Genomic DNA, 26,753 nt, shown 5'->3' with positions numbered 1-26,753 from the left:
GTGGATTGCTAGTCTGATACACTGCAGTATCTTCCTCTGTTAACCATTTAGATGCCATTGCTGCTATTGACTGTGGCATCTAAGGGGAAAATCTTTGTTGCAGGCTGTCAGGTTGTTACACACATTGACAGTCATCTCCAATCTTCTCTGTGACATTCCTGAGAAGATCAGAGTCAATAAACTGGATAAACCAGCATCCTTCACTGTGATTGGTCTGAGATTGTCAGCCATGCCCAAAGCTAATTGGTCTAGGGCAGTGGTCCCCAACATTTCTGACCTTGAGAGCCACATTCAGCTCAGCAAGAGGGTTGTGAGCCACATCCTGCTCCTGTCCCACCTCACAGTAGTGGCAACCAAATCAATTATTAAGGGTATAATGATAATCAAAGATTTCCACACAAATCACCCTGAAGCACTATACTGTTAGGGCGGTCTGCAAGTCAGACCCTCAGGGATATTGGATGGCTTCAAAATGTGTGAGTTTCTCCAGAGAAATGACGGACCGGGACAGATGGAGATCTGTATCAAGCCATAAGTTTATTCCAGGAAGGACATTCAATTATATACACTTTTGAGTAGGCGTATACATTATGTCCGAGCGCCAATCAGCTGTTTATTACATATGAAATCATCCTTAATTCATCAGGTGATCCTTACATAAGAAGTGGACTATGGATAGACATGTAGTGTTGGAGGTCCTAAGTCCCATCTAGATTGGCCTCACCCCGTAAACAACTTTAGTCAATAGTCAGCAGAATCAGTCTCAGCCAGGTGAAACATGCCTGGACATATTCAGAGACATATGTATGAATTATGAGAATACATTAAGGTGGTCCCTGATTTCCCTATCAATACCAAGATCCTGGGGTTCCCACCAAACCCCCATTCAGCATTCTCCCATCAGGCACTCCCAACACAGTCACATCCAGCTTCAAGCACCAACTCTGACCGTTAGTATCATCCTGTCTCCAGCATACCATACTTAAATTATGTCTAAACCCCCAAGACCAGTAGATGTGTACCCAGATCTGCTCTTCTCTGCAGGGCTACTCACAAAGTTCACCATTTTGAGATGTGCTCTTCATACCAGTTTAGTAAATCTGGAGCTAATGCAACAAGCTGTCAGACAGCCGCAAGCCACAATTCATGGGACTATGAGCCACATGTGGCTCCCGAGCTACAGGTTGGGGACCCCTGGTCTAGGGCAAGTTATCTGCATTGCTCAGGTATCACTGTGCGATTTCATGCGGTTACAATTTAAATAAATCATTTACAAGTACGATGAACTGTGGTAAGGTACTGCATCCCCGTAGGCGATTTTACATTAAGGGGTTAAATAAAAAATGGATCACACCTGATGTTCCTACAAAGAAGGAATGGATCGCACATGTAAAATATAAGTTGTAACATGAACATGTTTAGAAGTGTAAGGTTTATAAGTTAAAGACTGTTCAGACAGGGAGATTGTGCATTGGAAATAATGAATGGCTTATGGCGGAAGAGGGAGGAGTAAATATTGGATATTTATTTTTGAGAGGCTTAAAAACTATTGCAACACTTATGTTGATGTAATAGCATATACATAAATAAATGAGAATATGAGATATTTAATGCATATTCAACGTTAATTTTTATTTGCTTTTTGAATGACATATTAGTAACTGCATATATTTTCAATTCTAGTATACAGTGGGGAAAAAAGTATTTAGTCAGCCACCAATTGTGCAAGTTCTCCCACTTAAAAAGATGAGAGAGGCCTGTAATTGACATCATAGGTAGATCACAACTAAAGCATGAGAGTCAAAATGAGAAAACAAATCCAGAAAATCACCTTGTTTGATTTGGCAAGATTTATTTTGCAAATTATGGTGGAAAATAAGTATTTGGTCTTTAACAAAATTTCATCTCAATATTGTGGTATATATCCTTTGCTGGCAATGACAGAGGTCAAACTTTTTTTGTAAGTCTTCACAAGGTTGGCACACACTGTTGGTGGTATGTTGGCCCATTTCTCCATGCAGATCTCCTCTGGAGCAGTGATGTTTTGGGCCTGTCACTGGGCAACACGAACTTTCATCTCCCTCCAAAGGTTTTCTATGGGGTAGAGATCTGGAGACTGGCTAGGCCACTCCAGGACCTTCATATGCTTCTTACGAAGTCACTCCGTCGTTGCCCCGGTGGTGTGCTTTGGGTCATTATCATGCTGAAAGACCCATCCACGTTTCATCTTCAATGCCCTTGCTGATAGAAGGAGGTTTGCACTCAAAATCTCACGATACATGGCCCCATTCATTCTTTCATGTACACGGATCAGTCGCCCGGGTCCCACTGCAGAGAAACAGCCCTAAAACATGATATTGCCACCCCCATGCTTCACAGTAGGTATGGTGTTCTTTGGATGCAACTCAGAATTATGTCTCCTCCAAAGACAACAAGTTTTGTTTCTACCAAACAGTTCTACTTTGGTTTCATCACACCATATGACATTCTCCCAATACTCTTCTGGATAATCCAAATGCTCTCTAGCAAACTTCAGATGTACTGGCTTAAGCAGGGGGACACGTCTGGCACTGCAGGATCTGAGTCCCTGGCGAAGTAGTGTGCTACTGAAGGTAGCCTTTGTTACGGTGATCACAGCTCTATGCAGCTCATTCACTAAGTCCCCCCATGTGGTTCTGGGATTTTTGCTCACTGTTCTTGTGATCATTTTGACCCCATGAGGTGACATCTTGTGTGGAGCCCCAGATCAAGAAAGATTATCAGTGGTCTTGTATGTCTTCCATTTTCTTAATATTGCTCCCACAGTTGATTTCATCACACCAAGCTGCTTGCATATTGCAGATTCAGTCTTCCCAGCCTGGTGCAGGGCTATGATTTTGTTTCTGGTGTCCTTCGACAGCTCTGTGGTATTCACCATAGTGGAGTTTGGATTGTGACTGTTTGAGGTTGTGAACAGGTGTCTTTTATACTGATAAGTTCAAACAGGTGCCATTACTATAGGTAATGAGTGGAGGACAGAGGAGCCTCTTAAGGAAGTTACAGGTCTGTGAGAGCCAGAAATCTTGCATGTTTTTAGGTGACCAAATACTTATTTTCCACCATAAATTGCAATATAAATCAGACAAGGTTATTTTCTGGATTTGTTTTCTCATTTTGACTTTCATTGTTGTGGTCTACCTTTGAGGTCAATTACAGGCCTCTCTCAACTTTTTAAGTGGGAGAACTTGCACAATTGGTGGCTAACTAAATACTTTTTTCCCCACTGTAAGTTTTAAATAATTTTCTCTTTCTTGTGTACTTATACGACTGTCTCATATGCCTTCTTGTACAATCTAGTGATTTCTGTCTGATTTTTTTTTTTATGGTCAAAAATATTATTTTCCAGTAAATATTTCTCACCTTCTAGGTATGATAAAGGCTTCTTCCTATGTGGATTTTTTGATGTCTAAAAAGGTGCGATATTTGGGTAAAACATTTGCCACATTCTGAACATGAATACGGCTTTTCCCCTGTGTGAATTCTCTGATGTCTAACAAGATGTGATTTACGTAGAAAACAAATCCCACATTCTGAACATGAAAATGGCTTCTCCCCTGTGTGTATTTTCTGATGTGAAACCAGACTTGATTTATCTGCCCAACATTTTCCACATTGAACACACAAAAATGGCTTCTCCCCTGTGTGAATTCTCTGGTGTTTCAAGAGACTTTGTTTGTCTACCAAACATTTTCCACATTCTGAACATGAAAAGGGCTTTTGCCCAGTATGAATTTTCTTGTGTTTCAAAAGATTTGATTTCTTTGCACAACATTTTCCGCATTCTGAGCATGAATAAGGCTTCTCTCCAGTGTGCGTTCTCTTGTGAATTACAAGAGACGATTTTTGGTTAAAATATTTCCCACATTCTGAACATGAATATGGTTTCTCCCCTGTGTGAGTTCTTTCATGTCTAATAAGAGTTGATTTTTCTGTAAAACATCTCTCACAGTCTGAGCATGAAAAAGCCCTTTCCCCTGTGTGAAATTTCTGGTGTTTAACAAGATGTGATTTATTTGCAAAACCTTTCCAACATTGTGAACATGAATATGGTTTCTTCCCTGTGTGACATATCTGATGTCTAAGAATATGTGATTTTTGTGCAAAAGATTTCCCACATTCTGAACAGGAGTATGGTCTTTCCCCTGTATGACTTCGCTGGTGTGTAAAAAGATATGTTTTTTTTGCAAAACTTTTCCCACATTCTAAACATGAATATGGTTTCTCCCCTGTGTGACTTCTCTGATGTGTAACAAGATATGTTTTATCTGCGAAACTTTTCCCACATTCTAAACATGAATATGGTTTCTCCCCTGTGTGACTTCTCTGATGTCTTACAAGATGTGATTTATTTGTAAAACATTTCCCACATTCTGAACATGAATATGGCTTCTCCCCTGTGTGTATTTTCTGATGTGAAACCAGACTTGATTTATCTGCCCAACATTTTCCACATTGAACACACAAAAATGGCTTCTCCCCTGTGTGAATTCTCTGGTGTTTCAAGAGCCTTTGTTTGTCTACCAAACATTTTCCACATTCTGAACATGAAAAGGGCTTTTGCCCAGTATGAATTTTCTTGTGTTTCAAAAGATTTGATTTATCTGCACAACATTTTCCGCATTCTGAGCATGAATAAGGCTTCTCTCCAGTGTGAGTTCTCTTGTGAATTACAAGAGACGATTTTAGGTTAAAATATTTCCCACATTCTGAACATGAATATGGTTTCTCCCCTGTGTGAGTTCTTTGATGTCTAATAAGAGTTGATTTTTCTGTAAAACATCTCTCACAGTCTGAGCATGAAAAAGGCCTTTCCCCTGTGTGAAATTTCTGGTGTTTAACAAGATGTGATTTATTTGCAAAACCTTTCCCACATTGTGAACATGAATATGGTTTCTTCCCTGTGTGACATTTCTGATGTCTAAGAATATGTGATTTTTGTGCAAAAGATTTCCCACATTCTGAACATGAATATGGTTTCTCCCCTGTGTGACTTCTCTGATGTTTTACAAGATGTGATTTATTTGTAAAACATTTCCCACATTCTGAACATGAATATGGCTTCTCCCCTGTGTGATTTCTCTGATGTCTAATAAGATGTGATTGATATCCAAAACAAGTCCCACAATCTAAACATGAATATGGTTTCTCTTCTGTGTGAATTACCTCATGCTTATCAAGATTTGATTTCTGGCTAACAAATTTTCCATACTTAGAACAAGAAAATCTAGTATCCTCTGTGCTAATTGTTTGTTGTGCAACAGAAAACAATTTGAGAGAACTTTTTTCATACTCTGAACATGAAAATAGCTTCTTTGTTGCAAGAGTATTTTGATTTTTTACTCCCCATTTGTCAGTTTGATTTTCCTTAATAGCCTTTGATGGATCAGAAGATAGGACCTGTTTCAAATTATCAGATGATAGATCTTTTCTGTGAAGGGATGAAGGTATATCTGGAGAAATGGCATTCACTTCAATTGTATCCTGTGTGATCTCAAGGTCATCTGATTTAAAAATTGAAGATGTCAGTTGTTCCTCTGATCTCCTGGTACAGTAATCTGTCAATAATAAAAAAAACAATTACTAATTTTGAATAAAATATCCTTAAAATTATATATTTTTTTATTTGTATATAAAATATTTATAAAAATTCCATGTTATGTTACAAAATATTTTTTTTCCGACCAATACAAAAACAGTTCACAATCTAATAGTAACTCTTAGACCAGGAACCCTCTATGTTAATTCTGCCTCCAAATATTTTTAATTTGTTACAGGTCGAGGGTCTTCAGGTGGATTGAGAGTGGAATAAAATATTACAACAACCTGTGTGTTTATTTAATTAAAATAATTTGCAATATTGTGTGTGTGTTTTTTTTAACCATTTCATGCTATTGGATTAATAATTGATAGGTGTCATAATTGACGCCTCTCCATTAATAATCTCGCTTAATGTCACCTTACAATAGCAAGGTGACATTAACCCTTCATTATCCCATATCCCACCGCTACACGAGAGTGGGAAGAGAGTGGCCAAGTGCCAGAATAGGCGCATCTTCCAGATGTGCCTTTTCTGGGGTGGCTGGGGGCAGATGTAATTAGCCAGGGAGGGCCAATAACCGTGGACCCTCTCTAGGCTATTAACCCCTTCATGACCCAGCCTAATTTGACCTCAATGACCTGGCCGTTTTTTGCAATTCTGACCAGTGTCCCTTTATGAGGTAATAACTCAGGAACGCTTCAACAGATCCTAGCGATTCTGAGATTGTTTTTTCGTGACATATTGGGCTTCATGTTAGTGGTAAATTTAGGTCAATAAATTCTGCGTTTATTTGTGATAAAAACGGAAATTTGGTGAAAATTTTGAAAATTTCGCAATTTTCACATTTTGAATTTTTATTCTGTTAAACCAGAGAGTTATGTGACACAAAATAGTTAATAAATAACACTTCCCACATGTCTACTTTACATCAGCACTATTTCGGAAACAACATTTTTTTTTGCTAGGAAGTTATAAGGGTTAACATTTGACCAGCGATTTCTCATTTTTACAACGAAATTTACGAAACCATTTTTTTTAGGGACCACCTCACATTTGAAGTCAGTTTGAGGGGTCTATATGGCTGAAAATACCCAAAAGTGACACCATTCTAAAAACTGCACCCCTCAAGGTGCACAAGACCACATTCAAGAAGTTTATTAACCCTTCAGGTGCTTCACAGCAGCAGAAGCAACATGGAAGGAAAAAATGAACATTTAACTTTTTAGTCACAAAAATGATCTTTTAGCAACAATTTATTTATGTTTCCAATGGTAAAAGGAGAAACTGAACCGCGAAAGTTGTTGTCCAATTTGTCCTGAGTACGCCGATACCTCATATGTGGGGGTAAACCACTGTTTGGGCGCACGGCAGGGCTTGGAAGGGAAGGAGCGCCATTTGACTTTTTGAATGAAAAATTGGCTCCACTCTTTAGCGGACACCATGTCACGTTTGGAGAGCATCTGTGTGCCTAAACATTGGAGCTCCCCCACATGTGACCCCATTTTGGAAACTAAACGCCCCAAGGAACTTATCTAGATGCATAGTGAGCACTTTAAACCCCCAGGTGCTTCACAAATTGATCCGTAAAAATGAAAAAGTACTTTTTTTTTTAACAAAAAAATTCTTTTAGCCTCAATTTTTTCATTTTCACATGGGCAACAGGATAAAATGGATCCTAAAATTTGTTGGGCAATTTCTCCTGAGTACACCGATACCTCACATGTGGGGGTAAACCACTGCTTGGGCACATGGTAAGGCTCGGAAGGGAAGGAGCGCCATTTGACTTTTTGAATGAAAAATTATCTCCATCGTTAGCGGACACCATGTCGCGTTTGGAGAGACCCTGTGTGCCTAAACCTTGGAGCTCCCCCACAAGTGACCCCATTTTGGAAACTAGACCCCTGTTATGACCTGGTGGTCAGGACAATAATGGACCTGGTGGTTAAGAGCACACGGAATGACCTGATAGTTACTGATAATATAGGACGAGCTCTGAGACGTGGGAACTCTGCTGACCGCAATCCCTAATCTGTTGTGAATTCTGTAGTCAAGCTCCCTCATGTGGTCATGAGTGGTACTTCGGCTGGTTCTGTCCTTGAGCTTCCTTTGGTGGATGTGAGTGGGGCTGCGGCTTCTGAGTTTCCTTCCTCAGGTGACGAGGTTAAGTCGTTAGGTGCTGCTCTATTTAACTCCACCTAGTTCTTTGTTCCTGGCCTCCAGTCAATGTTCCAGTATTGGTCTTGCTCTCTCCTGGATCGTTCTTGTGGCCTGTCTGCCCTGCATAAGCTAAGTTTTGCTGGTGTTACTTTTGTTTGCTATTTTTCCTGTCCAGCTTGCTATATTGGTTTTTCTTGCTTGCTGGAAGCTCTGAAACGCAGAGGGAGCACCTCCGTACCGTTAGTCGGTGCGGAGGGTCTTTTTGCGCCCTCTGCGTGGTTGTTTGTAGGTTTTTGTGCTGACCGCAAAGCTATCTTTCCTATCCTCGGTCTATTCAGTAAGTCGGGCCTCACTTTGCTAAAATCTATTTCATCTCTGTGTTTGTATTTTCATCGTTACTCACAGTCATTATATGTGGGGGGCTGCCTTTTCCTTTGGGGAATTTCTCTGAGGCAAGGTAGGCTTATTTTTCTATCTTCAGGGCTAGCTAGTTTCTCAGGCTGTGCCCGAGGCGCCTAGGTCTGGTCAGGAGCGCTCCACGGCTACCTCTAGTGTGGTATGATAGGATTAGGGATTGCGGTCAGCAGAGTTCCCACGTCTCAGAGCTCGTCCTATGTTAATAGTAACTATCAGGTCACTTTGTGTGCTCTTAACCACTAGGTCCATTGTGGTTCTCAATCACCAGTTCATAACACTAATCCTATCACACACACTAGAAATAGCCGTGGATTGCTCCTAACGCTCCCTATGCAACTCGACACAGCCTAAGGAACTAGCTAGCCCTAAAGATAGAAAAATAAGCCTACCTTGCCTCAGAGAAATTCCCCAAAGGAAAAGGCAGCCCCTCACATATAATGACTGTGAGTAAAGATGAAAATTACAAACACAGAAATGAAATAGATTTAGTAAAGTGAGGCCCGACTTACTGAACAGACAGAGGATAGGAAAGGTAGCCTAATTCTAAAGGTATGTGCACACGCTGCGGAAAACGCTGCGGATCCGCAGCAGTTTCCCATGAGTTTACATTTCAATGTAAACCTATGGGAAACAAAAATCGCTGTACACATGCTGCAGAAAAACTGCACGGAAACGCAGCGGTTTACATTCCGCAGCATGTCACTTCTTTCTGCGGATTCCGCAGCGGTTTTACAACTGCTCCAATAGAAAATCGCAGTTGTAATACCGTAGTGAAATGCGCAGAAAAACCGCGATAAATCCGCAGCGGTTTAGCACTGCGGATTTATCAAATCCGCTGCAGAAAAATCCGCAGAGGACCAGAATACGTGTGCACATACCCTTAGGCTACTTTCACACTAGCGTCGGAATCTCCCCGTCGCAATGCGTCGGGGAGAGATTCCGACGCCAGCGTTTAGCGCATTGCACAATGGAGGCAGCGGATGCATTTCTCCGGCGCATCCGCTGCCCCATTGTAAGGTGCGGGCAAGTGGGGGCGGAGTTCTGGCCGCGCATGCGTTACATGTAGCGTTTTCTGCTCCCGACGGTCCGCAGAAGCACGACGCATCTGTCGCTCGACGGATGCGACGTGTGGCAATCCGTCGCAAATGCGTCGTCAATATAAGTCTATGGGGAAAAAACGCATCCTGCAAGCACTTTTGCAGGATGCGTTTTTTCTGCAAAACGACGCATTGTGACGGACTGCAGAAAATGCTAGTGTGAAAGTAGCCTAAGAAGAAATAAGGAATCCAGCTCAACGAGGTAGTGAAAAAAACTTCTTTCTTTATTCACTTGGAAATATATTCAGTGGAGGATAAAAACATCAGCAGTTACAAAAAATAAAAAGCGATATCAACGCGTTTCTGGTGACCAAGCACCCTTAATCATGAGATTCTTCATGATTAAGGGTGCTTGGTCACCAGAAACGCGTTGATATCGCTTTTTATTTTTTGTAACTGCTGATGTTTTTATCCTCCACTGAATATATTTCCAAGTGAATAAAGAAAGAAGTTTTTTTCACTACCTCGTTGAGCTGGATTCCTCATTTCTTCTTTGATTTCCTACGCCCTGACACAGCGGTTCCGTGCTCCCAGTCTCCAAGGATGTCGACCATGGTGATCTGGACTTTGTTCTATGTTGCACATACCCTAACCCTAACCCTAGTTCTTACCCCAACCTTAGTGGAAAAAAAATAAAACATTTCATTATTTTATTATTGTCCCTACCTATGGGGGTGACAAAGAGGGGGGGGGGGGTCATTTACTATTTTTTTTATTTTGATCACTGTGATAAAGCCTATCACAGTGATCAAAATGCACATTGGAACGAATCTGCCTGCTGGCAGATTCGGCGGGCGCACTGCGCATGCGCCCGCCATTTTGGAAGATGGCAGCGCCCATGAAGATGACGGACGGACCCCGGGAGGCTCGGTAAGTATGATGCGGCGGGGGGAGCACGGGGCGGTGGATCGGAGCGCGGGGGGGGGGGGGTGGATCGGAGCGCGGGGGGGTGGATCGGAGTGCGGGGGGGTGGATTGGAGCACGGGGAGCGGACAAGAGCACGGGACTGATCGGAGGACTGGGGGGGGATTGGTGGGGGGGGGGGGGGTAGGATCTGTGGTGGTGGGGAGGGGGGGGGCAGACCAGTGTTTATTGCAGCATCGGCCATGGCTGGATTCTAATATTTCACCAGTTTTAATAGGTGAAATATTACAAATCGCTCTGATTGGCTGTTGAAAGTGAAACTGCCAATCAGAGCGATCGTAGCCACGGGGGGTGTAGCCACCCCCCCTGGGCTGTACTACCACTCCCCCTGTCCCTGCAGTTCGGGTGAAATTGGAGTTAACCCTTTCACCCGATCTGGAGGGACGCGATCATTCTGTGACACAGCATATGCGTCCCAGGTCGGATTGGCACCAACTTTCATGACGCATACGCTGTGTCACAGGTCGGGAAGGGGTTAATATCTGCCCTTCTGGCTTTACCATTCTGGCGGAGAAAATTGCACGGGAGCCCACGCCAATTTTTTCCGCCATTTAACCCTTTAATTTAATAGCTAGACAGCCCAAATTTTGCACATACACACTACTAACATTAGTAGTGTGGATTATGCAAAAAAATGGGGATATGACATGGTTTACTGTATGTAACCATGTCTCATATCATGTCGGGTTTAGGAAGGAGATAGCAAAGCCGGCAATCGAATTACCGGCTTTTAAGCTATCTCGCGCTGGATGAATATATATATATATATATATATATATATATATATATATATATATATATATATATATATATATATATATATATATATATATATATATATATATATATATATATGAATATATATATATATATATATATATATATATATATACATATATATATATATATATATACACACACCTATTCTATGTGTACACATTTATTCTACCTATTCTATTGTAAGCTGTCAGTGTGATTTTACTGTACACTGCACTGAATTGCCGGCTTTTCTCTCTAACACCGCTGTGTATTTCTCGCAAGTCACACGCATGGTCCGTGTGTAATCCGTATTTTTTTAGCCCCCATAGACTTTCGTTGGCGTATTTTTTGCGCAATACGGTGACAAACGCAGCATGCTGCAGTTTTCTATGGCCGTAGAAGACCGTATAATAGGGATCAGTAAAATACGGCTGATAGGAGCTGGGGCATAGAGAAGCATTGTACCGTATGCAACCCGTATTTTCAGCACCTCTCTTACGTCCATAAAACACGGTAGTGTGACGCCGGCCTTACAACACCATTTTTTTTTAGGGACCACATCTCATTTGAAGTCATTTTTAGGGGTCTGTATGAAAGTAAATAACCAAGTGTGACACCATTCTAAAAACTGCACCCCTCAAGGTGCTCAAAACCAGATTCAAGAAGTTTATTAACCCTTCAGGTGTTTCACAGGAATTTTTGGAATGTTTAAATAAAAATGAACATTTAACTTTTTTTTCACAAAAAATTTACTTCAGCTCCAATTTGTTTTATTTTAACAAGGGTAACAGGAGAAAATGGACCCCAAAAGTTGTTGTACAATTTGTCCTGAGTACGCTGATACCCCATATGTGGGGGTAAACCACTGTTTGGGCGCAAGGGAGAGTTCGGAAGGGAAGGAGCGCCGTTTGACAGGAATTGAGATGGGACGCCATGTTGTGTTTGGAGAGACACTGATGTGCCTAAACATTGAAACCCCCCACAAGTGACACCATTTTGGAAAGTAGACCCCCTAAGGAACTTATCTAGATGTGTGGTGAGCACTTTGATCCACCAAGTGCTTCACAGAAGTTTATAATGCAGAGCCGTAAAAATAAAAAATCATATTTTTTCACAAAAATGATCTTTTCGCCCCCAATTTTTATTTTTGCAAATGTAAGAGAAGAAATTGGACCCCAAAAGTTGTTGTAAAATTTGTCCTGAGTACGCTGAGACCCCATATGTGGGGGTAAACCACTGTTTGGGCGCATGGCAGAGCTCGGAAGGGAAGGAGCGCCATTTGACTTTTCAATGCAAAATTGACAGGAATTGAGATGGGACGCCATGTTGCGTTTGGAGAGCCACTGATGTGCCTAAACATTGAAACCCCCCACAAGTGACACCATTTTGGAACGTAGACCCCCCAAGGAACTTATCTAGATGTGTTGTGAGAACTTTGAACCCCCAAGTGTTTCACTACAGTTTATAACGCATGGCCGTGAAAATTAAAAAATCTTTTTTTTTCCACAAAAATTATTTTATAGCCCCCAGTTTTGTATTTTTCCAAGGGTAACAGTTGAAATTGAACCCCAAAAGTTGTTGTCCAATTTGTCATGAGTACGCTGATACCCCATATGTGGGGGGGAACCACCGTTTGGGCGCATAGCAGAGCACGGAAGGGAAGGAGCGCCATTTGGAATGCAGACTTAGATGGATTGGTCTGCAGGCGTCACATTGCGTTTGCAGAGCCCCTCATGTAACTAAACAGTAGAAACCCCCCACAAGTGACCCCATATTGGAAACTAGACCCCCAAGGAACTTATCTAGATGTGTTGTGAGAACTTTGAACCCCCAAGTGTTTCACTACAGTTTATAACGCAGAGCCGTGAAAATAAAAAATCCTTTTTTTTCCACAAAAATTATTTTTTAGCCCCCAGTTTTGTATTTTCCCAAGGGTAACAGGAGAAATTGGACCCCAAAAGTTGTTGTCCAATGTGTCCTGAGTACGCTGATACCCCATATGTTGGGGTAAACTCCTGTTTGGGTGCACGGGAGAGCTGGGAAGGGAAGGAGCACTGTTTTACTTTTTCAATGCAGAATTGGCTGGAGATCGGACGCCATGCCGCATTTGGAGAACCCCTGATGTGCCTAAACAGTGGAAACCCCCCCAATTATAACTGAAACCCTAATCCAAACACACCCCTAACCCTAATCTCAACGGTAACCCTAACCACACCCCTAACCCCGACACACCCCTAACCCTAATCCCAACCCTATTCCGAACCGTAAATGTAATCCAAACCCTAACCCTAACTTTAGCCCCAATCCTAACTTTAGCCCCAACCCTAACTGTAGCCCTAACCCTAGCCCCAACCCTAACCTTAGCCCTAACCCTAATGGGAAAATGGAAATAAATACATTTTTTTAATTTTTCCCTAACTATGGGGGTGATGAAGGGGAGTTTGATTTACCATTTATAGCGGGTTTTTTATCGGATTTTTATGACTGGCAGCCGTCACACACTAAAAGACACTTTTTATTGCAAAAAATATTTTTGTGTTGCCACATTTTGAGAGCTATAATTCTTTCCATATTTTGGTCCACAGAGTTATGTGAGGTCTTGTTTTTTGCGGGACGAGTTGATGTTTTTATTGATAACATTTTCGGGCACGTGACTTTTTTGACCGCTTTTTATTCCGATTTTTGTGAGGCAGAATGACCAAAAACCAGCTATTCATGAATTTCTTTTTTTTGGGGGGGGGCGTTTATACCATTCCGCGTTTGGGAAAATGGATAAAGCAGTTTTATTCTTCGGGTCAGTACGATTACAGCGATACCTCATTTATATCTTTTTTTAATGTTTTGGCACTTTTATACGATAAAAACTATTTTAGAGAAAAAATAATTATTTTTGCATCGCTTTATTCTGAGGACTATAACTTTTTTATTTTTTCGCTGATGATGCTGTATTGCGGCTCGTTTTTTGCGGGACAAGATGACGTTTTCAGCGGTACCATGGTTATTTATACAGTACCTGTCTTTTTGATTGCGTGTTATTCCACTTTTTGTTTGGCGGTATGATAATAAAGTGTTGTTTTTTGCCTTGGTTTTTTTTTTCTTTTTTTAACGGTGTTCACTGAAGGGGTCAACTAGTGGGACAGTTTTATAGGTCTGGTCGTTACGGACGCGGAGATACTAAATGTGTACTTTTATTGTTTTTTTTTTTTAAATTTAGATAAAGGAATGTATTTATTGGAACAATATTTTTTTTTTTATTATTTATTTAGGAATTTTATTTTTTTTTCACACATGTAAAAAAATTATTTTTAACTTTTTTACTTTGCCCCAGGAAGGGCATCACATTTTATTGACAGATCGCTGATCTGACACTTTGCTGTGCACTGTGTCAGATCAGCGATCACACAGGCACAGCAGGAACGCTTACCAGCGCTTGCTCTGAGTAGGCGCTGGTAAGCCACCTCCCTGCAGGACCCGGATGCAGCCCCGCGGCCATTTTGGATCCAGGCCTGCAGGGAGGAGGAGGTAAGAGGCCGTCGCAGCAACGCGATCACATCGCGTTGCTCCAAGGGTCTCAGGGAAGTACGCAGGGAGCCCCCTCCCTGCACAATGCTTCCCTATACTGCCGGGACACTGCTATCATGTTTGATCGCAATGTGCCGGGGGTTAATGTGCCGGGGGCGGTCCGTGACTGCTCCTGGCACATAGTGCCGGATGTCAGCTGCGATAGTCAGCAGACACCCGGCCGCTCTCCCACCGTGATCGTTCTGGACGTACTATTCCGTCCTTGGGAAGTAGGGCCCACCCCACATGGACGGAATAGTACGTCCAATGGTAGAAAGGGGTTAATTCTGCTTCAGTGCACATTAATCCTGCACTCTATGCTGAGCGCTTACACCAGGGTTTCCGATGTAAATCTCTGAAATACGTGATTCAGACGGAACGTCCAGAAGGTTTCCTATAATGAGGCAGATGGAGGCACTGTGGACACCATCCGGTAGCGTCCGTCTTTTTATGATTGCATTAAAAGTGCCATTGGACACAGTTTTGTCCACTTCCAAAAAGAAGGACACAGCTGAACAGAGGCCAGACGGAGTCCAGAGTAACTCTGTTGCCTCATTATAGTGAATAAATCACGGTGGCTCAATGGTTAGCACTGCAGCCCTGGGTTCAAATCCCACCAAGGACAACATCTGCAAGGAGTTTGTATGTCCTCCCCGTGTATGCGTGGGTTTCCTCCGGGTTCTCCGGTTTCCTCCCAAATTCCAAAGACATACTGATAGGGATTCTAGATTGTGAGCTCCATTGGGGACAGCGATAATAATGTGTGCAAACTGTAAAGTGCCAAGGAATATGTTAGCGCTATCTAAAAAAATAAAGATTACTATTATTATTAATCCCTCAGGTTTCATCTGAATTAAAACACACAGAATTAGATGGAAACCTTACTTAAAGTAAGTGTTTAGCGTAGAGCGCGGGATAAATGTGATCCTATACGTTATGTAAAATGTTCCCAATAAAAACTTCAACTCAATCCACAAAAAAACAAGTCCCCACTCAGGTCTGTCATTTGTTAATATAAGGGTTTTCTCATCCACAGCCGCTTCTGCAGACTTCTCCATCTTCTGCTGCAAATCTCCATATGATGCCCTTAAAGATAGCAGTGTCATTATAATGCTCCTGAATAAAAATATCTGCCCTACGCTGAGTCGTGAATAAATAATTACCCCTCACTATATTCCCTACACAAAATATGAGCCACACACTGTCCTTCGTATAGTACATGCTCTCCATAGTGACCTCTGCTTTCCATACTGGGACCCCTCTTCATACTGTCCTCTCACACTGTGTCCTCCCTATAGGGCCCAGTCTCTATACTGTACCCTTTCATCACACTCCCCACCCCTTGGTATACTCTTTCCTACTGGCTGTACCCTTGCACTGTCCCCCCATGCTAATCCCCCAATACTCAGTCTCTATTCTGTGCCCACTCACTTTTCTACCCAATACTGTCTCCTCACACTATTTCCCTCCCTCCTAATACTGTCTCCTCTCACATCCCCCGTTTACCATACTGTCTCCTCATATATTTACCCGCTCACTCTCTATACTGTCTGCTCACACATACCCCCGACTCCACATACTGTGTTTGCACACATCACTTCACCCTCACTCTCCATACTGTGTCCAAATACATTTTTCCCATGACTACTCATAATGTGTCCGCAAGCATTCAACCCCATAGTCTGCACCCATCCCCCCACTCACCATACTGTGTCTGCACCAATCCCCCATACTGTTTCTTCATACATGCCCCCTATACTGTTTCTTCATACATGCCCTAAATCCCCCATCTCCAATCCAAATCTTCCCCCACACATTAAATCTACCCATCCCCAGTCCAAATCTCCCCCACACACAATAAATCCCCGCATCACCACTCCAAATCTCCCCACACAAATTAGATCCCTCCACCCCCACTCCAAATACCCCCATCCCCACACTAAATCCCCCGTGCACTTAATCTTCGGTGTCTTCAGCTCCACTGGAGCACTTACCACCAGTGTTCACCTCTGCAACGCGGGCCAGTAACATCAGCAGCATGATCACATGACCTGATCACACTGATGGCATCACTCTCAACCGGCGGTCAGAGCTTCAATTGTACTCGCATCTGTTAGACGTAAGTAATATTGAACACTGGTGTGCTGCATCTTCTCTGTGCCGGCTGCCAGCTTGACAGCCGGCAAAGTGGACAAGGGAATACCAGTCTGTGGGTGGCAGAATGCAGCCACCGAAGGAAACACTGCGGATTGCCACATTAGGCAGCCCTCCTGCCGGCTGCTCCCGGGGCACATGCCCTGGCTTCCCCTCTAGATATGCCTCTGATTACAAATGCACTGGAAAAGCGAAATGACTCCTCTCCTTTCTAAAGAAATGTTGTAAATTCTGAGCTCCGAAATCCAAATGCCCCCCTCCCTTCTGAGCCCCACAGTGTACCTAAACAACATATTTCTCCAAAAGCACAAGCTGGGGATAACGTCCTGGTGACTGCAACGTACTGGTCACTACAATGTACTGGTCAGTACAATGGCAGTTTGCAATTTTCATTCTGCAACATCTACTGCTGCCTGTTTCTGGAAAACAGCCATGGAGTCAAAATCGTCACTACACCTGTAGATAAATTCACAAAGGGGTATAATTTCCATAATGGGGTCACTTGAGGAGGGATTCTGCTCTTCTAGCAATTAGGGGCTTGGTATATGGAGCCTGCAAACTGTTCTAGGAAAATCTGCACTCCAGGTACAAATAGCGCTCCGTTCCTTCCGAGTCTCTCCATATGGCTAAGCAGTACTGTACAGTCACATATGAGGTATTGCCACGTTCAGCAGAAATTGTGGGACAAGTCGTGGTGCTATTTTTACCCATTTCTTGTGTGAAAATGTAAAATCTAGGGCTAAAACTAAATATTGGTCGTAAAAATGTAGTTTTTTCACTGCCCAATGGTAAAAAATTCTGTGCCGCACCCGTGGTGTCAATATGATCATTGCACCCCTAGATGAATTCATTGACAGGTGTAGTTTGTAAAATGAGTCACTTATGGGGAGCTCTGCTGTCCTGGCAACTTATGGGCTCTCCTAGTAGGTGATTGCACATGCAAACAATAAAGAGTCAAGTCTGGCGCTCCATGCCTTCTGAGCTTTGTACAGTGCTTGAAAAATATTTCTTTATTACATATAGGGTATTGGCGCACACTGAAAAAAATGGACTTCTGTTTGTTGTAAAAAAAAAATTTCTATTAGCCCTTTATAAAATTATAAACTTGGGGTTAAAACAACATTGTAGTGGTAAAAAGAACATTTTTGTTTTCATGGCTCAGCGTTATAAATTTCTGTGAAGCATTTGGACAAGTTCCTTGAGATGTCTAGTTTCCAAAATGGGGTCAGTTTTGTGGCTTTTCCATTGGCTAGGCACATCGGAGGCTCGTCAAACGGGACGTGGCATCTGCTTTCAATTCAAGCCAATTGTTCCAGCAAATTTTGCATTCAAAAAGTCAAATGGTGCTCCTTCCCTTCCGAGCTCTGCTGTGCACCCAAACAGTGGTTTTCTCCATCATATGGGTTGTCGATATGCTCAGGAGAAATTGCACAAGAAATTTTAGGGTCCATTTTTTCCCTGTTACTCTTGTCAAAAATAAAAAAAATGGGGTCTGAAGTAATTTTTTTGAGAAAAAAAAGTTAAATGTTAATTTTTTTTCCACATTTCAAAAATTCCTGTGAAGCACCTAAGGGTTAATAAACTTCTCCTAGAATGTGGTCGGGTGTGTCTACTTTACATCAGCACAATTTTTGAAACAATTTTATTTTGTTAGGAAGTTAGAAAGGTCAAAAATTTGACCAGCGATTTCTCATTTTTACAACAAAATTTACAAAATCATTTTTTTTAGGGACCACATTTGAAGTGACTTTGAGGGGGTCTATATGACAGGAAATACCCAATAGTGACCCTATTCTAAAGACTGCACCCTTCAAAGTGCTCAAAACCATATTAAAGAAATTTATTAACCCTTCAGTTACTTCTCAGGAACTGAAGCAATGTGGAAGGAAAAAATTAACTTTTTTTTTTCACAAAAAATTTACTATAGACCCAAACTTTTTATTTTCACAAGAGCAACAGGAGAAAGTGGACCACAAATTTTGTTGTGCAATTTCTCCGGAGTACGCTGATACCCCATTTGTGGGGGAAAATTGTTGTGAATTCTGCTTCTGGGCTCCCTCCGGTGGTTGTTGGTGGTAATGCAGTTGTCCATGAGTCGCAGTCCTGGTCAGGCGTTTCTGCTAATTGCAGTTCTGACTGGGGTATTTAGGTGTGCTGGAGTCCTTGCCAGTTGTCCATGGTTTTTGGAGGTTTTGGATCTCTCTCTGTTCCTCCTGCCTTGCTGCCTAATCTGCAAAGATAAGTGTCTGGTTTTCTTTTCCGTGGCACACTTGCCGTGTGCTAAATTATTTCAGTGCTATTCGTTTGTTTATTTTTTGTCCAGCTTAGATTGTGTCTGTACATTCTCAGTCTGGTTGGATTCTCTGGAGTTGCAGATATACGCTCCACATCTTTAGTTAGATGGTGGAATTTTTTGTATCATCTGCTGTGGATATTTTTGGAAAGGTTTTAATGCTGACCGCTTAGTATTCTGTCCTATCTTTCCCTATTTAGTTAGAAGTGGCCTCTTTTGCTAAATCCTGTTTCCTGCCTACGTGTGTCTTTCCTCTTTACTCACAGTCAATATTTGTGTGCCTATCCTTTGGGTTTCTGCTCTGAGGCAAGAGAGTATTCCTACTTCTTTCTATAGGGGTATTTAGTCCTCGGGCTGTGTCGAGGTGTCTAGGATTTGTTAGGCACACCCCACGGCTACTTCTAGTTGCAGTGTTAAGTTCAGGATTTGCGGTCAGTATAGTTTCCACAACTCCAGAGAAAGTCCCATGCGGCTCCAAGGCCACCAGATCATAACAGGAAATCTACTGTTGGGGCGCATGGCAGGGCTCAGAAGGAAAGAAGCGCCATTTGACTGTAAAATTTACTGGAATCATTAGTGAACGCCATGTCGTGTTTGGAGAGCCCCTGATGTGCCTAACCAGTGGAAACCCCCCCACAAGTGACCCCATTTTTTATTTTATTCAGAGGTACAGTGAGTATTTTTAATCCACAGGTATGACACACAATTTGATAACAATAGATTATCAAATTGAATACATCATCAATACTGTAGAGCGCAAGCGCTCTCTACTCTGGTTCACTCGGGTATGCACCGAAGTGGCATGCTTGAGTCCCTACCCTGCATGTTTTGCAACACCCAAAAAAATGGGGATCCACGATACTTTGTACATACCCGAGCATCCAATGCACTTGCATTTAACACTAGCCATCATATTGTCATCATTTTTTTTTTACTTTTGAAAAAAAAACTATTCTAACTCCAACCCTAACCCCCAACCCACACCCTAATATAACCCTAACTCAACCCCAAAGAATAGAAAAAAAATTATTTTATAATATTAATCTAACTAAGGGGGTGACAAAGGGGGATTTTACTTACTTTTTTTTTCTTTTGATCACTGTGAAAAGGTCTTTCATAGTACCAGTGTAGTGTGTTTCGGGGTGGCATCATTTCTCTCTCCTCTGTCATGTTTATCATGTCAGAAGAGAGAGAAATGATTTTATCCTTAGGCCGTGATCATATTCTCAGGGGTCTCAGCTATGCCCGGTAGCCAAGACCCCAGATATTTTCCGACTCTGTGGAGCGCTATAGCCTTATTCCCAATCGCCCTTTTAAACGGCAATGACGGAATAAGGCCCCTTAGCGGCCGCCGTTTTAATGCGTATGGGCGGTCGTTAAGGGCATACATATTAATAATTTTGAAAAATTTTTATATTTTAAAATGTTTGGCAAATTTCAGATATTTTTATATATAGACGTAAAATATATCAGCCTACCCTTACCAGTAACTTAGTGTGCAATACGTCACAGAAAATGACAATTTCAGAAAAACTGGGATCTGAAGAAATATTCCGTGGTTGTCACCATATCACCCTTAAGAGGCACGTCAGATTTAAAAAATGAGGTCTGTATAAAAAAATAAAAATAAATAAATATTGGAGCTACTTTGAGTCCTGACCAGAAAAGTAGAGAAAATATTAGTTCTGCCAAGATTGTGCAGTAATTTTAATTCCTTCGGATAAAAAAAAACATGAAATTCATGACAGAGTCAGTAGAGCCCTCAACTACACAGCTTAGAGATATATCATGGGATAAGTCTGACTTTTTTTCTTTAATTTAGAGTAATCCTTTTTAAGGTTAGTTGGTTATTTTTAAAGGAGACTGAAAAGTCAGTATAAAGGGATACTTTGTTGTTATTGTACAAAAATTGGCCCTCACTGCAAATGGGATGATGTCTTGGTCATATCACCAAACTTTGACCACAAAGATTCAAACTGGTCTTGTAGCAACCCTACGAGCTCATTAAGCAGCACAGAAGGGAAGAAGGTAGGTATAGGACGCCTGGATTCTAGGAAAGTAACAGTATCATTATCCTCTGCTTTATCTTAGAGGCACATTACATGAATAATATTTTTTCCCATGAATTTCTAAGTTGTCAGCACATTCTGTCAACTGAATTTGTAGTTTGGAGAACTGACGAAGAACCTCCAATGCCCAAAGTAACTAGAACAGTTTTGGGTGAAACAGCATGTAGTGGTCTAGAGGCAAGATGGCTTGGCCACGACTGTGATATGGCCAGACAACACTACTGATAAAGCAGCCACAGCCAGTGACTCAGAAGAATCTGGAAACTCTGCATTTAATGGTTACTACTCACCTGGGGAGTCATATGTTGGAATCTCCTCTTTACACCACTCATCACCCATAACAAATGTCTCTGTAGTATTAATATGAGTCAGATCTTCACCCTGAAACAAATATTCTTGAAGTCACAGACAGATGTAGAAGTCACATCTATGGTCAGCTCTAATACTGCCATCTCCACAGTTCTTATTATTTAAGTTTAAAACATATAATACTGGTGGATAAAACAAGACTGAGCACAAGACCTTCACAGCAGTCTACACATCATAGGGGAGATTTCATGACACCTTCTCTCCATCTACCTGATAATCCTGAGGAACACGGGAATCTTCTTGTTTACAGTCATGTGAGAGAAGAGGATGGGGACATCTCTCTGGTGTTGTCCTCTTACTGGACAGAACTGGAGGAAACACATACAGGGACTGAATTCATTCTTTACATACAGATAATTATAGGCGATCTGTATTTAGCCCTTATTACCTGGTGATGTGAGGGGCTGGGGAACCTCCATCATGACGTCCTTGTACAGATCTTTGTGTCCTTCTAAATACTCCCACTCCTCCATAGAGAAATAGACGGTGACGTCCTGACATCTTATAGGAACCTGACACATACAATGACACCGTCATCCCCTCTATCCTTTTATAGCATTACTTTATTACGTCCCAGCACTCCCAACAGCATCACCTCTTCAGTCAGCAGCTCAATCATCTTGTAGGTGAGTTCTAGGATCTTCTGATCATTGACGTCATGTATCAGGGGGTGAGGTGGAGGCCCCATGATTGGGCTCAGGGATCTTCCCCATCCGTGAGACACAGGGGTCTGACCGGGCTCACTAGAGATCTTCTTCACTACTGTGTAATCCTGGTTATGGAGAGACACATTAATAAATCTCACTACAGACATTTCCAGAATCCTCACTTCTCCAGATCTGTCCATCTGTTATTCCCATAGATAAGAATGCAGTAATGTGATGTCATATGAATCTCTCACCTCTCCAGTAAGCCAGGAGAGGATCTCTAGGGTGAAGTTTAATATCCTCTCCTGCATTTTGTTCTTGTCTATATCCATCCTTGATGGGTAAATCAGAAAAATGTTTTTGTATAGAAGATCCGAAACTGTAGGAATCTGAATGGGAAGAAAAATGTAACATCATAATGGATCCTGTGTAATAACGCAATTAATGGACAAAGGAAAAACATAGAAAGAAACATAGTGAAGATTTTGTATTTATTATTTGTTGGAAAATTATGATGCGGAGGCAGTTTTCTGACTGTCACATACTATTACATAATACTAATTGCATGGGTTGTTTAAGTCCTATGATACTGTGTCCAATAGCGACCATCTCAACAAGGTGGTTAAATGTTGCATTAGCATCTCGCTATGTGATCGCAGGGTGCCGATTGTTGCTATGGTAGTTAGGAAAAATAACAAACATTCTGGTACTTGAAGATTGATGACACAAAGGCGAATCTTCTTCTTGAGTAATGAGGTCTCTGTTTAGATGTATATATAATTTTATCCCCCCATTTTGCTTTGGGAGAAGAGAATAGGTGATTAGAGACATTTTAGTGTAATTTCCTTTTGCAAAAAAACATGATAAAAAATATCTGATTGAAAAAAAAAGTGTCTCACTTTCCCACCATTTTATTTGTGCTCTCAAATATCAGTTTGGATTCAAAAGAAAAAGCATTTAAAATCATAGAAAATGTGTTCAAAGACATTAAGGGTATGTGCACACGATGCAGATTTAGTGCAGAATTGGTGCAGAACTGCAGCAGATTTTTCTGCTGCAGAAACGCTGCAGAACTGCACTATGATTTACAGTACAATGTAAATCAATGAGAAAAGAAAAAAGCTGTGCACATGGTGCAGAAAAATCTGCGCAGAAACGCTGCAGATTTCAAAGAAGTGCACGTCGCTTCTTTTGTGCAGTTCTGCAGCGTTTCTGCGCAGATTTTTCTGCACCATGTGCACAGCTTTTTTCTTTTCTCATTGATTTACATTGTACTGCACAGAAACTGCACAGAAACTGCATAGAATCTGCATAGAAACTGCATAGAAACTGCACAAAAACTGCACAGAAACTGCACAAACTGCATAGAAACTGCGCAGAAACTGCATAGAAACTGCACAGAAACTGCACAGAAACTGCATCAAATCTGCAGATGCAGATTTAGTGCAGAAAATTCTGCACCACATTTCCTACGTGTGCACATAGCCAAAGAGCTGAGACAGAAGATGCTTCATCTACAAAAGTCTACATAACATTGAGGATTGCCAGCTCAGAATTTCCTTGACTTTTTCTTGGCTTCAGGAGCTTGGGAACTGCAATATAGCAAGTTCTAAAGTAAAATCCCTTTCTTATTTAGTGTAATATGTTTTTTGTACAATTTGTCAAAATACATAATTGCCCCCCCTGAAAGTCATATTCTAGGTATGATAACGCTTTCTCCACAAGTGGGATTTTTGATATTTAAGAAGGTATCAACTTTGCTTAAAACTTTGCCACAATATGAACATGAAAAAGGCTTCTCCCCTGTGTGAGTTCTTAGGTGCTAAACAAGAACAGATTTCCAGATAAAAGATCTCCCACATTATGAACTTGAAACTGGCTTCCCCCCTGTGTGAATTTTCTGGTGCTCAACAAAAGTCGATTTCCAGTCAAAATATTTCCCACATTCTGAAAATAAATATAGTTTCTCCTCTGTGAGAGTTCTGTGATGCAAGATAAGATGTGAATACAAGTGTGATATCACAGTTAATTAACAAGATCTGATTTCTTTAAAAAAAAAAAAACATTTTCTACATTATGAACATGAATATGGCTTCTCGCAAATGTGAATTCTTTCATGCCTAATAAAAGCTGATTTCCAGTTAAAATATCGCCCACAGTTGGAACAAGAAAATCTCTTCTCTCTGAATTTTTTGACGTTCAACTAAAGATGTTTTGAGGGGAAAACTATTTCCATGTTCTGAATGTGAAAATATCTTCTCTGCTTGAAGAGCAGTTTGCTTTTTAATGCCTCTTTGGTGACTTTTATATTTCTTAGTAGTCTGTAATGAATCAGAAGATAGGACCTGTTTCACAGGAACAGATGATTGATCTTTGCTGTGAGTAATGACATTCACTTCAGCTATATCCTGTGTAATCTCGGGGACATCTGATTTAAAAACTGAAGATGTCAGCTGTCCCTCTGATGTCCTGGCACCGTCATCTGCCAACAAATAAAACCAATTATTTTTGAATAAAATATCCTTGAAATGTATATTTTTTGAACATTTCTAATTAAAATGTCCATTGAATTATTCACTAAGACAATGACAGATCACAGTCTAATAGGCCTCATGAACCAGTGGAGCATGGTGTTTAACTATTTTTTTCAAAGTGCCCCCAAATATTAGAATAAAAAGCCACCAAAAAATGATACAAATAAAAACTTCTACTCATCCCGCAAAAAAATAGTTCCCACTCAGGTCCATCATCTGTCAGTGGAAATACAGAAGTTACCACATTATTAGTAACTCAAAAGCTCTTGAAAAGCAAAATGTCAGGGGGCGTGTCCTGACAGCCATGTGAAGCAGAAATCTGGAGCTGAGCATCCAGGCCAAGTAACAGCATTGACCCAGCATACCTTCTCAGAACTGGTCCTGGACCTGTGTGAAGGTGTCCAGAACCAAAGGGGAAGCAGTATGTACAAGCTAGAAGTTGAGATGACTCGAAGCAGGAGCCAGAAAGAGAGAGATCGTGATAGTGAGATCTCCAAGATGGCACCTCCTCACAAAACCTTTGGCAGTGACAGAGCAGCAGAGATGGCAACAATCAAGCTGGGGAGATTTGCAAGAGCAGTGGATGACTCTCCCAGACATCCTGTGAAACACATGCCTGGGCAGGTACTGGAGGAGATGGATGATGGGGAGAGTAATGAGAAGACACAGAGGAGCATAACAAGTTGCTCCCTCAGCTGCAAATAAGAGAGGCCGAGTCAGACCACTTGAAGGATCAATTGCATACAACTACAAATACAAGACTATAAAGAGCCAACTCTCAAAAGATGTCTACACAGCTATAAATGGCTGCAGCTCTGTCTTAGATGGCCTCGGGCAGCAAGTGGGAGATATCCAAGAGGACATTAAATGAATAAAGTAGGACATGCACAATCTAATGAAAGGGAGGGGGAGGTGAAGAAAAGAGTGAGTGTGGTATACAGAAAGATGTTAAAATAAACAAAACGTTAATACGGTTCTTAACAAAGTGGATGACTTGGAGAATAAGTCAAGAAGAAATAATTTAGATATTGTGGAGGTTCCAGAAAAGGAAGAAGGTCCAGATTCTGTCGTATTCTTTGAATCCTGGCTGCTAGAGATTTTCAGCAAAGGAAGCCCTGACATTGTTTTTTGCCATAGAACGAGCACACAGGGTACCCACTCATTCAGGACCACCAGGTGCACCACCCTTTCCTATTATTAAGACATAATCCTGCGCAAAGCTAGAGACCATCAAGATTTATCCATCAATGGTACTAGGTATCCATATATCTGGATTTCTTAGTAGAAGTACAGAGTAGAAAAGCGCAATTCATGGACTTAAAGAGAAGACTGCTTGCGAAACAGGTGCCATACTCCATGCTGTACCCGTACATTTGAGAGTGGTTGTGGTGGGAAACATACAGATGTTTGATAACCCAAAAGAGGCGATGATCTGGATGGACATTAACGAACGGACCTTGCGCCCTGTAAATGGAGGAAGGAGCATTTCCTGAAGTATACCGGTGATACTATATATAACTAATTTTCCTTCCTCTCTCTTTTCTACGGGGGAATTCTTCCTTTGTTTTTCCCGTAGAGGTTAAGGACGGGATATGTCCACGCTGGTCTGATGGTTGTAACCCACTAGTACTAGGGGGAGTAAGATCTGGAGACAAATTTAAAGAATTTATTTTATAAACCAAAACCTAGAAAAAGAAATAACAATCTATTGGTGCTAAACTCAGGCTAATTAACAGCCCTACCCTCCTCTGGTTTGGAGGTATAGGTTTTGTTATATGTTGTATTATGTTTGTATTGTTAGATAAATGGGGAATATATTCCAGAAAATCTAAAAACTCCATCGAAACTTCCAGGAAAATCAGAAAAATAAAAGGGAATGGCTATATACAGTGCTAAAATAATTATTGCGGTATTGAATATCCCCGCCTGCATACTCCTTACATTTTAAAGATAATATTTTCCTTTGCAGGGAATTTTCCGGAACCCCCAGTAATTGTGGTGGCGGAGTTTAATGCCTATACAAATCCCTATTGGAACAAGCATAATTCAGGTCTTTCTCTCAAAAGGTCAGACCCACATCTCTATACTATTTACTAAAGGAAATGGGAATAGCGGACCTTTGGCATCTAGCTCTCCCAAGAATTAAACAATACGCATGTTACACCTCATCACATATGTTACTGTCCAGCATAGA

The 26,753-nt window shown here is 41.4% G+C and overlaps 1 protein-coding gene across 1 annotated transcript in view; it reads right to left on the bottom strand.

The window, feature by feature from the left end:
- Nucleotides 1-1,612: 1,612 nt before the first annotated feature.
- Nucleotides 1,613-26,753, bottom strand: part of LOC138663807 (zinc finger protein 420-like) — a 52,754-nt gene continuing 27,613 nt past the window's right edge. Inside the window, exons 7-13 of the mRNA XM_069750147.1 lie at nt 24,371-24,507; nt 22,280-22,414; nt 21,974-22,150; nt 21,767-21,890; nt 21,589-21,686; nt 21,300-21,390; nt 1,613-5,594 (exon numbers count right to left, since the gene is read on the bottom strand). Coding sequence (XP_069606248.1) covers nt 3,403-5,594; nt 21,300-21,390; nt 21,589-21,686; nt 21,767-21,890; nt 21,974-22,150; nt 22,280-22,414; nt 24,371-24,507 — 2,954 coding nt within the window. The 3' untranslated portion in view covers nt 1,613-3,402. The remainder of the gene's footprint in view (nt 5,595-21,299; nt 21,391-21,588; nt 21,687-21,766; nt 21,891-21,973; nt 22,151-22,279; nt 22,415-24,370; nt 24,508-26,753) is intronic.

The sequence above is a fragment of the Ranitomeya imitator genome, chromosome 2 (assembly GCF_032444005.1).
Source record: "Ranitomeya imitator isolate aRanImi1 chromosome 2, aRanImi1.pri, whole genome shotgun sequence".
NCBI classification, from domain to species: Eukaryota; Metazoa; Chordata; class Amphibia; order Anura; family Dendrobatidae; genus Ranitomeya; species Ranitomeya imitator.
The sequence above is the reverse complement of the archived record's forward strand: the minus strand, read 5'-3'. Positions and strand labels throughout refer to the sequence as shown.